This window comes from Vigna radiata, chromosome 7 (assembly GCF_000741045.1).
Source record: "Vigna radiata var. radiata cultivar VC1973A chromosome 7, Vradiata_ver6, whole genome shotgun sequence".
Taxonomy (NCBI): Eukaryota; Viridiplantae; Streptophyta; class Magnoliopsida; order Fabales; family Fabaceae; genus Vigna; species Vigna radiata.
In genome coordinates this window covers 47791204-47803456 of record NC_028357.1, presented here as the reverse complement: position 1 = coordinate 47803456, position 12253 = coordinate 47791204, and the positions used below count along the sequence as shown (strand labels likewise).

Here is a 12253-nt window from a genome sequence, read left to right as displayed (position 1 = left end):
CACCCTCACACCGCTAGAGAGAAAACCTCTCGCCCTTTGCTCGCGCCACCTCCAATGACGTCTTTGGGAGCAACATCCAGCCAGGCCATACTCTTAATGTAGATGAATGAATGATAAACAGAAAAAAGAAAATGGTTTCTGAGTTTTGCTCTGTGTGTGTTTGGCGTTGTGCGTGTGTCTGTTTTGCACTGTGCATTTGATGGCGCAATGGTGAAAATTTGGTGATGACGGGGGGCTAGAACCGTGAGTGGAGGCTGGAGAATTTGCTAGTTGTTTGTTCGTGGTTGTTGGTTCTGTGATGTTGTGCGTATTGATGCAGATGAGCGTATTGGGGGTTATGGTTTTATCATCTGATTTGTGTTGCTGGTCAAAACAACGTGAGGTGACAAGGTTGCAAGCGAAAGGTTAAGGTTTGGATATGGTGGTGATAGATGGGGTCTCGGATTATTTCTTTCTTGTCGCAGGAAAAAGGCTTTGGGGGTTTCAGTGGTATAAATCAAGATTGATGAGATTTGTGGTGGGGCGATATCAGTGAAGTGATATGAATGCTATGGAGGAATAGATGGAGATGGTGAAACGATTTCTTCTCTGTTTTTCTATTTTTCAGGTGCTGAATCGGATAGAAAGGGGAAAGATGACTATGGTATATACATACACTCCTTTTGAATTTTCAAGCAAAAATCATACACAGATATGGCAGAAATATCTTCAACAGCAAGTGTAAGATGAAGTATGGATTGCAGCAGACTAACTCTCCTAAGCACGATTACGAAGCATTGCTTACCTCCCTGTTGTTAAAACTCTGAGAGCTCCTCTTGTGGCTGGCTTTCCTTTCTTCTTGTAGGTGAAATATGACTATGGTAACCCGGTTGAATGATCTTTGGTGAGGATAATGAAGAGTGTAGTTGTGAGAGATGATTATTGGATGTTCTTTCTTCTTTTTTTTTTTTATGAAAATGGCTTTGGAGGTTTTGATAGTTGGAAGATGGATTTTTTTCTTTAGGCGGAGTGAACCGTCTTTTTAGTATTCTTTTTTTCTTTGAAGATGGAGAGGGTGTTTTTCTTGTTGCTTCAGGCCCTCATGAGATATTGGAGGTGAGGACCCCCCTCTGTTTAGGCTGCCATGGTCAGATATTGTAGGTGTCCCCAGTCCCGAGCTCCTATTTTTTCTCTTTTTTCAATGAATTTTCAATTTTTTTCCTTTTGCAGATGTCTTTCCCGTGCTTAAATTCCCCTTGCATTTGACTTTCCTTTTTTCTCAAACTTTTGAACCTTGCGTCAGAGGCTAAAGTGAGGGGCTGCGTAACACTCCATTGCTTCCTGGCTCCTGCAATCGTGCAATACCTTTTCTTTTACGGCACCACTTGTTTCTACGGTAACTAGCTTTGCTTTTAGCTTTTACCCTTACGGTAATTCAATAAAACTGGACATGATCGAGCACAATATTTGCTTCCAAAAATGGGTGATAGAAAAAGATTCGAGATAAAAAAAGAACCTGACGAGCTTTGGAAACGCTAATAGTTAAGTAAAATCTCTTATCACGTTCCCAATTAAATAATATCCAATCCCTTCAACTTGGGCACTCCCTTTTCTCCATGGAGATCGCATGCTGTTTCCTCCAAAAGCTCAACCACCGCTTTTTTATTTCAACTCTGGACCTCCATTCTACTCATGGGCCTCACTGGACAGCGCAATCTTTAAGCCCAAAATCCAAAATGAATGCACCCCTTTTTTTCAAAAAAAAAACCAAGTGTGTGCCTTGCTGTGATGGGCAATGCTTTCTCCTTTTCTTTAATTACAATTCAAAAAAATAAAAATTGTTTTTACCAAACTTTTCCTTGCATGCCGTGCTCCAAATCTATTTTCTTTTTTTTTCTTCTTCTTCTTTTAAGTTTTCTCTCTTTTTTCTTTCTTTCCTTTTTTTGTTTTTTTATTTTCTCTTTTTTTTCGTTTTCCTTTTTTATTCTCCTTTTATTCTTTTTTTCTTTTTTATCTTTTTTTTAGAAAAAAGACTAAATCAAATAAAATGAAATAACTAATATAAAAAATAGTAAAATGAAAACATAACTTAAAAATGAAAATAAAAAGAAAGAAATATGACATAAGATAAAATAAATAAATAAAATCTATTATTTAATCAATCCGGACGAAATTGGGTGTTGACAGTGGGGAATACGAAGAGGAATCTGAGACTGTAAAAGAGGGGGGTTACTGTAGGGTAGGTTAAATAGGGGTAAAAGGGTAAAAAAAAACAAACATAAAGGTTAATTTTGTATTTAAAAAAAAGTTCAAAAAAATTGGGGGGTGGAGGTTGGAACTGGGGAGGTACAGGGAGTAACTCCCCTGATTTAATTGATGAATTGGGCTGCTATTACAATTGATTTGATGCTGCTGCACTGGAAAAATCAAGGGGTGTTTCATCCTACACCTAAGATTTCATCCTGCACCTCCAACTTTTTCAAAAAAATTTACTTTTAACCTTAGTAAATATCTTTTTTACTTTTCACTTTCTATTTAAAGTAATCTTACATCTTTACCTTTGCATCTTTTTAACAAAATTTTTATAACTTTATCTTTTATTTATAACTTTATAACTATTTAATTTAATTTAAAAACCAAATATTATTTAATATTTTTTTGTATTTTAATAATTAATAAAATATAATTTTTTTTCCTTTAAATTAAATTATTATTAANTTTTAAATAGAAAATAAAATTTAAGAAAAAGTTATCGGATATACAAAAGTTTTTAATAAATTTGTTTTTTATTTATAATTTATTAATTATTTAATTTAATTTAAAAATTTAATAATATTTAATATATTTTACATTTAAATAANAATTAAAATATAATTTATATTATTGTAGTTGTAATATTAAAAATATTAAAAAAACTAATAATAATTAATAAACGTAAAATTTTTGGAATCCTATTTTATTAATTTAATATTTTAATATAATTTAGTATATTTATATATATTAAATAAATTTTTATATAATTTTTTTTTATTAATTTTATTTTAATTATTTTGAACTTTAGATAAAAAATAAATTTTTAAAAAAAAAGTCATCGGATATTGATATCCGATAAAAGAGTTATCGGATTTTATTTCCGACAGGAATGTTTTCAAATATTTTTTAATTTATACTTTATTAATTATTAAATTTAATTTAAAAATTTAATCTTATTTAATATATTTTATACTTAAATAACTATTAAAATATATTTTATATTATTATAGTACTAATAGTAAAAAATTTAAAATAAAAATAATAATAATTAAGAAATATAAAATTTTTGAAATCCTATTTTATTTATTTAATATTTTAATATAATTTAGTATATTTATATATATTAAACCAATTTTTATATAATTATTTTTATTTTAACTTTTGTAATGTACGTATCATATAAAAATTAAATCATTATTGAATTTTAAATAAAAAATAAAATTAAAAAAAAAAGTTTATCGGATATTGATATCCGATAACATACTTATCGGATTTTTAATTCCGATAATAATGTTTTATTTTAATTATTTTAATTTTAATTTTTGTAATATAATTATTATAATAATATAAATTATATTTTAATAATTATTAAAATATGAAAAAATATTGAATTATATTAGATTTTTAAATTAAATTAAAGAGTTATTAAATTATAAATAAAAGACATTTGAAAAAAATTTAAAAAGGATACAGAGTTAAAAAATGTGGGATTATTCTGAATAGAAAAAAAAAAGTAAAAAATATATTTACTAAAGTTAAAAAAGTAAAATTTTGAAAAAATTAGAAATACAAGATTAAGTGTTGGAGGTGCAGGATGAAACATCTTACTTTAAATAGAAAGTAAAAAGTAAAAAAGATATTTACTAAAATTAAAAGTAAATTTTTAAAAAAGTTGGAGGTGCAGGATGAAACCTTTGGAGGTGTAGGATGAAACACCCAAAATCAAGTTGCTGCCACCTTGGAATTAAAAGCATTACTGGGCCAACGCTGTTGGGCTGCTGAAGCTACCTTGAAGCAGTTGGGCAAAAGCTTGCTGAGTAGATTGGGCTGCACTATGCATGGGCTGGCTCCGATTAGTAGGACGACGTCGTCTGATGTACTGTTGCAGCTTTGGGGTCATTTGAGTGGAACTCATTTGGCAGAGAAGAGAATTCTCTCTCGATGAAAACCCAGAGCTAGGGCATGAGGGAGAGGAGCTCCTTGGTGTTGGAAGCTGAGTCTGAACCTCAAGTTTAAAGCTGAACCAAAAGCCGAGTCGCCCAATTGTAGAAGGTTTCTCTTTTCCAGATTCTCATTTTTTTTTTCTTTCGTTTTCGACCCTATAAAAGGGCTTTTGTAAATAGACTTTAGGGGAACTTACAGAGACTTTTAGGGAGTTACACTTACATACTTTTGAGTTTGTGTTTCTTCCAGAATAGATAGAGCGATCGCGATTTCTAGGGTTTCAATCGGAAATGAACGTCGATAAAGGTTCAGAGAGCGCGAAACTTGACAACTCGTCTATGCAAATGGACTCCGATGACTCTTCCGATCAAGTACCAATACGCTCTATTTTCACTCCTTTTCTAGTTCATTTGAATAAACTAAATAAACTTATAAATGAAAATTGAGCTACACTTTAAAGTTAGATTGTGTTGTTGACTTCATGCGACTAGGTCTGACTAGTATCATAGGATTGTTAAATTGTTATTCTATTATTCTACATATTCTATAATGTATTAACCCTAACTCACCTCTATTTTTAATTTAGTTACTTAAATTAGAAATTGTGATTACGATGATAGTATATCCTGTGGTTGGTTTTGAAGGTAAAAGACAATGAAAAGGAAAAGGAAGAACTCACCGAGACTATGAACAAGATGCATATTGAAGGATCTTCTTCTGGGAATGGATTTCCTAACTTTCGAAGAAAACCTGTCATCATTATTGTTGTAGGAATGGCAGGTGATTTTGTATTTATATTTAACATGTTTGGTTGGAATTGGTTTTCATTTGTAATGCTATGCTTTGTCAACGAAATACAAGCCTTGTTTGTGTTTTTAGGGAGTGGGAAAACGACACTCATGCATAGGTTGGTTGCCCATACACATATAAAAAACATCCGGGGTTATGTGATGAATCTTGACCCTGCCGTCATGACCCTCCCGTATGCTTCTAACATCGACATAAGAGACACAGTCAAATACAAAGAAGTCATGAAGCAGTTTAACCTTGGCCCTAATGGTGGAATTTTGACTTCCATGAACTTGTTTGCCACCAAGTTTAATGAGGTAAAGTTGGTTTGTTAATTTTTGAAGCTGCCGAGTTTGACATATCTTACTCGTTACTAGCTTTTAAACTAAGTGTTACTTACAATTAGACAGTGCTTTCAACCGCCAATTAAATTTCTATCTCTAAAAACAATAGTGACACAAATGGGGATGTTGCCTGCTTGTAATGGCAATATGATTCCCTCTTAGTTTCTAATTATTGAGGCAGAGAGTTTTCCCTTTGCTTGTTTGATTTTATGTTTTGGTTTTACTTTTCCTTTTGGTGCGGAAAAGGAGATACTATGTACCTGACCAGTTATTCGCATAGGTCTTTATTTGTTTTAATTATCACTACATTTTTTTTTTTAATTTTTTGAATCACCTCATTTTCAGGTAATCTCTGTGATTGAGAGACGGGCAGATCAACTTGACTATGTTCTTGTGGACACCCCTGGTCAGATTGAAATATTTACCTGGTCTGCTTCTGGTGCTATCATTACAGAAGCTTTTGCATCCACATTTCCCACTGTAGTGGCCTATGTTGTTGATACACCTCGTTCAGAAGATCCTACAACTTTCATGAGCAACATGTTGTATGCTTGTAGTATCCTCTATAAGACAAGGTTACCTCTCATCCTGACATTCAACAAAGTTGATGTAGCAGCACATCAGTTTGCATTGGAGGTATTTTTGTTTCTGATGATTTTTCTTGTGCTTAGTTGACTTGCAAATGATGTGTTGGATAGATTAGTCACTTTAATTTTTTTAGTTAACAAACTATTTTGATCTACCCACTCACTAACATCAAGTTGTGGTTAACTAGTACAATCTGTTTGCAGAGTAGATTAATATACTACTTTTAGTTATAGGCCTGTTTGTTTAAGCATTTCTCACCAAGTAATAACTTTTTCTCAAAGATATAATTATCATTATTTTGGTTTTCTATATACCTCTCACACCTTTAAAAATAAGTCGAAGTTGAAAAGATTCAGAAATATGATCCTAATCAGTTATACTATAAATCATTTACTTCTTTTTAATTATTTTTTATTGTCAACAACGTAATGAACCTCTGTTTATTGTAATCCCTAAATTAGGGTCATCAAATCACTTTTTTCAAAAAAGTTGTATGTTGATTTTTAAGAACTGGATCGTGTGTTTAAACTTTAAACTACAAGAGAGACATAATGACACATTGGCTTTATCTATGATTTGGTTTGGCTTCGCAGTAGAAGATTTTTCAAAACCAGAAACGAAAACATTCAAGTTGATGGAATCAATCACATATGAATGATTTGTTATATTTGGAAGGATTTCTCAAGTTGGCACATTTAATTGTATCACCCTTCTATTGAATGTCTGACTTTAACAAGCATTGAATGTATTAACATCAATCGGTATGCTTAGTAGAACTTGACATTGCTTTTAATTGATGAAATTGAAGTTAAGGCCAATAAGTGATTTAAATTTTGAGAAATTGCAGTGAGATGGAAAACAGTATTGATGGACGTAATTATTAATTTGGCCTCTCATGTTGGGTAATTTATTGTATATAGAGATTGGACATATTGCCATTATTATGGGGTTATGGGCTCCGTCCTTTGCCTATTTAAGCCGAATTGTATAGTTGGCCTCAAGACTACTCTGTGATTTTGTAGCCTACTTTCTATTCCTTGTTGCTTCTTTTTTATCTTGTCTTTTCCTGGTCTAACAAACTTACCTGATAGATTGTACCAAATATATGTTGATTCATTTTTTTTGGTGTGAAATTCATTATCTAGTGGATGGAGGATTTTGAGGCATTCCAAGCAGCAGCAAGTTCAGATCAGTCATACACATCAACTTTAACTCAAAGCCTTTCTCTTGTGCTAGATGAATTCTACAATAATCTGAAATCAGTTGGAGTTTCTGCTGTTTCTGGTGCAGGAATGGAAGCCTTCTTTAAGGTTGTCGAAGCCAGTGCAGATGAATACATGGACACCTACAAGTATTGTCTTATTTTCACTAATACATTACTGTTGATTTATCATATACAACAGGGTGCTCGAAATAGCTAGCCAAATAACTTCATTGTATCTTACATTGTTCAGGGCTGATCTTGATAAAAGACGTGAAGAGAAGCAACGTTTGGAGGAAGACCGAAGGAGGGGCGACATGGATAAACTGAGGAGAGACATGGAGAAATCTGGGGGAGAAACTGTAGTTTTGAACACTGGTTTGAAGGACAAACAGAAAAGTAAAAGTAAAAGTATGATGGATGAGGAAGACGAGGTTGAGGAGGAGGACGAGGTAACAGATGATGATGATGATTTGGGGATATATACCGAAGATGATGATGCTATAGACGAGGACGAAGATGAGGAGGTTGATAGGTTTGGCTTGTGATGGGATTAATCACCAAGTGGACTGTATCAGAGTTTGTATAGGTGTGCATGTTTACAACCTTAAAAGTTTGATTACTAATTACTCAACTAGTTTATTTCATATAGCTCCATTTGCTCTAGGTTTATTTAGTTATGTTTTTGCAATACTTTAAAAGATAGTTGTTTTTTTTATATGCAACTTGTTTTTGGATTTATAAATGACTTGAACATTTGCTGCAACAGAAATCTGTAGTGATTTTGCCTCGTCTGACAACGGAAGGGGTTCTTATAGGCATTTCCACATTCAACAAACCTGACTAATATTTTCTTTCTCACAATTTAAGTGGTAGTTTTTGTTTGGATCATAACTCCATACAATGAAAGTTTGGGCCAGATGATTGTATATGGTCTTGTGTTAATTAGTATTCTTATTCTGTCTTTTCAGTAATATTTTTAATTTCACCAAACTTAGAGTATCGCTTAACTTAATATTTCCAGAGTGTTGAAATGCATCTATCTAGCAGCTACTTCTCTTTGGAGGTAAATGATATTGTTGAATGTGCAGTCTCTAAATTGTAGAATCCTCTTGTGATTAAAGTGACTAACTCTGATTACCCTTTTAGATAGAATATACTTTGTCCATGGCAAAACTTAAAATGATTTTATTTTAAAATTTTCATTCAAACTAAATAATAACAAATTTTATTAAAGTAAATACTTGTGGATGTGCAGATACACTTTTCCCTTATTATTGTAAAAAGTAAAAAATTAATTATTCTAATTACTATTAAAACGAGAATATTATAAAATTTATAAAAAACATATTTTTAAAAAATTATAGAAAAGTATATATAAAATTTAAAGAATAAAAAATGGATAGTGAAATATCAAAAGTAAAAGGATAGTTAAGTAACATTTATTATATTATATATTTATAGAAAATATATAATATATTATTGTATTAAGTAGATGTCATTGTGATTATCTAGTTATGGTACAAGAAGTTATTATTTTCTTAATACTATTTAATATTATTTATTGCAATTATTAAAGATAAACTTAAAAGTAATTATCAATATTGTATTTTAGAAATTACAGTTATTTTATAATTGAGGAAGAATATGAAGTCCTTCAGTTAAGACTTTGATATTTTTGTAAGTGAGAGGACAACCTTTTTCTTTAGAAGAAAGAGATGTGTGAGATGAAAATAGAATTGGTAGAGCGAATATGTACTAGAAAAAATAAGTGAAAAAAATGCTATAACACCTAAAAAAGATGAAGAGGATATTAATTTCATTCGAAAGATTAATTTTCCCTGTTTAAGTAAGGCTATTATACTCGACATAAAAAAATTAGAAATTATATATTGAGGAATTTTTAAATATGATTAATTCAATTAAGCGATTTAAATTAATTAATATGTTTGATGGTAATTAAACTAGTCTTATACTTTATACATCCATTTAGAAATTAAAATGATATGTTTGTTGAGATAAACTTAAATCTTAAAGATTTATTATTTTATTATTTTGGATTTAGTAATATTTTTGATTTGATAGAAATAAAATAAGAATAGATAATTATGATTTTCTGTTTATCTAAAAATATTATTTTTTAATAAGTTAAAGAGTTTTATTTATTTTTAAGTAAGTTGATATTTTATTTTTAAATTTTATTTTTATTTTCATAACACTGTAAATATCATGATTATTTAAAATTTATTAATTATCAATTAATAACAAGTCTCATAATAACAATGTTTAACATTTTAAAAATTATTAAAATATTTTACAATTATTTTATTTTCTTTGCTTACCTTTTTCACTCTCCTCCTTTGCATTGTAATGATTATGGAGGAATCTAAAAACATTGAGGAACACTCTACATAAAATATTCTAACAATAATTGATGTAATCTTGAAACTCTTGGTAGCCCCACATGAATTGAAAAGCATAGGAAGATATTAATTCGTTAATGATTTCTCAGAATAGTTAATTAGTTCAATGTATTTGTTGTTTTCATTTACGATAAGATAACGATGTCAGCACATGACATGTCATAACTGCAACTCAACATTGGAGTTTTTCAAAAAAACAAATTTGTGGCCAATTAAGGTAAAAAATCTTAACCTGATTGCTTGCTTTACTCGAAAATGCTTTTTTGAATTAAAATCTCAATAAAATATTTTTTTAAAAGAAAAATAGACACAAAAATTATTATTTATCTTCAACACGAGACAAGTGCCACGCAATTAGGTATTCTGTTTTTTTTTTCCATATTTTATTATATTTTTAAAACAGATTATTGTTTTACTTATATAGATTTTAAAATCTGGAAAATCAGTTCAGATATATTCAGATCAAAATAAATATGAAACCTTTTCTCTCTGATTTGAAAATTCCAACATAAACCCAAAACATCTTTCCTCTTTCTTCTTTGCGTTCTCTCCAAAATTTCAGTGAGCAATCGAAGGTAAATCTAATTTGTAATATGTTGAATTTTGTTTGTGCAAATATTCCTACCGTTGCTCGCAATACGGTGGTGCTACCAGTGCGCTGGTGGATCACGTGGTGGGGTTTGTCGTGATTCCCACCGTTGCATTATTGAAAAGAGGAACACTTGTAAGTATAATCATGTTTTTCCTGTTTATTTTCAGCCTGGAGTGAAGGTCTTTGCTCTTCAGCTGTCGCATAACACAGGCTTCACAATTATATTTTCTTTGTCAAGTAAGTGTGACATCTTGATATTGGTTTCTTATATACTTATTTATTAAATGAAATAGTAATTTTATTTTTAAAATATAAATTTAAAATTAAAATTAGATTTATAAAAAAAATAAGCATTTGGATTTCCAGATTCATCCAAATTTTTTGATCTGAATTTTGAAATAATCCAATATAATTTTGTACAAGAACTAAGTTTTGAATTCAAATCTGATAATTATAATCTGATTCCTTTTTCCGTTTCAGACGCCATTCAATACGGAGCCACCGCGTTCTGCCTTGGTTGCCTCCTACGTCACCCCTCCCGATTTCTTTTACAAGAGGAATCACGGTCCGATACCCATCGTTGAGGACATAAACAGGTTCCTTCATCGCTTGCCATTACTATGTAGGTTTTAGTTTATCTTGCTTTGTGGCGTGTTTGGTTTTGAGGAGCAGATACTCCGTGTTCGTGTCCGGTTTGCTGGAGCGTCCCAACCAGCTCATGATGAAAGATATCTAGTTAGTGTGTGTTCGATATAGTTAATGTTTAAACTCGTGCATTGAATATTGTGATTCAGCTAGGATTTGCCATGGCACGATTTGACAGTGAATGATGGTTAACATGTCAAATTAATCACATAGTTTTACAGTGTTGGTCGAATTAGTTCTTATGCATAAGGATTTTGATCGATGACCATGGTTTTGAATTAGAGTCTCAGTTGTGGTTTGGTTGTATACCTTATAGTTCGGAAACTTACAAACAAATGCGGTTGATGCAGCCACAATTGTGGTCTTGTTGCATTCCTTGCACCGGGAAATTAGGAACAAATGCAGCCGATGCAGCCTTAATTATGGTTGTGTTGTGGTCACTAAAACTCCAAAAATCGACATTGTGGCCGTAAGTATGGTTGTGGACCTCTTATAAAGTCTTTTTGATGGCTAAAATGCATATTCAGAGGCCACGGTTGTAATTTTTATCTTTCAAGACTAATATGAGTCCAATAGGAATCATAAAATTCATCAATTTGAAATTTTTGTTATTTTTTACTTCTGTTCACCGACTGTTTTGTATAAAAAGGTTGAAAAGTTAGACTAGCTTAAATTGTTAAAAGAAAAGGAGAGGAAGTAGTCGTGTTGAACGCACCCTATTTGATTATTCAAATACTATATTTTCATTTTTGGTTTGGTTCTTACTAGTGGACTTCGGTGGAGGAAAGTTTTATATTGGTACCCATTGTAAACCCTTGTTAAAGCGTTTCCTGTCTCCTAAACTTAGCAAAACTTAGCAAAAGAAAAGTTCTCTTAAATTATTTTTTTTGGTCTAATTATTCAGGTACCAAAGGAATCATTGCTTTTTGTTATTCCTGCTTTTGGGGGCATAGTTTCTTGGGAGGGAGAAGGGGCACCCTTTGGGGAATCCGATCAGAGCATCACTGATTATTTTGCCAACTGATAATTATTTGGTGGGAAGGTAATTTCTTCTAATCCATATTTGTTTCTTATAAAACTATTATTACCTATCAGAAAACTAGTTTCTGTGTCTTTATGCTTTAGTAATAGAAGTTGCATAATCTATGTATATTTTTGGGTCCATTGTAATTTTTTCTCTTCTTTTGATCAAATGCTTCACATGAAAGGATGTAAAATACTGATATTAAGTTCAAACTCTCTTACCTTGATATTTAATAAGTCAAACTTTATGAGTGTTGTTCTGAACATAAGGACACTGACAATAGATCAAAACCATTCACATAGTCCACCTCACATCTTAAATTTTAGACTTAGTAATTTGGTTTATATACCTAAGCTTTTATTCGTTTTAGTTTTTATATTTATCTTTTATTTAATTGAATTCCTATTTTTATAAAAAAGATATCAGTGCATCCATTACCAAGTGGTTTAGAATCAATCCTGCAGGTTGCCC

General features: G+C 31.0%; 1 protein-coding gene and 1 long non-coding RNA gene across 3 annotated transcripts; both read left to right on the top strand.

Annotated features, from left to right (window-relative positions):
* Window positions 1-4122: 4122 nt before the first annotated feature.
* Window positions 4123-8046, top strand: LOC106769534 (GPN-loop GTPase 1). Of its 2 annotated transcripts, XM_014655194.2 has the most exons (8): window positions 4123-4284; window positions 4426-4547; window positions 4821-4956; window positions 5056-5282; window positions 5655-5945; window positions 7043-7248; window positions 7352-7687; window positions 7868-8046. In XM_014655194.2, exons 2-7 carry the CDS (start codon window positions 4467-4469, stop codon window positions 7644-7646), a joined length of 1236 nt encoding a protein of 411 aa, XP_014510680.1. In that variant the 5' UTR covers window positions 4123-4284; window positions 4426-4466; the 3' UTR covers window positions 7647-7687; window positions 7868-8046. The 2 variants fall into 2 exon arrangements, with proteins under 2 accessions (XP_014510680.1, XP_014510679.1); XM_014655193.2 differs by lacking the exon at window positions 7868-8046 and having other exon boundaries at window positions 4124-4284; window positions 7352-7864.
* Window positions 8047-9948: 1902 nt separating this feature from the next.
* Window positions 9949-11824, top strand: LOC106767769. The gene is made up of 4 exons (XR_001376179.2): window positions 9949-10096; window positions 10281-10350; window positions 10594-10709; window positions 11663-11824. It is a non-coding gene; the product is annotated as an uncharacterized LOC106767769 (long non-coding RNA).
* The last annotated feature ends 429 nt before the right edge of the window (window positions 11825-12253 follow it).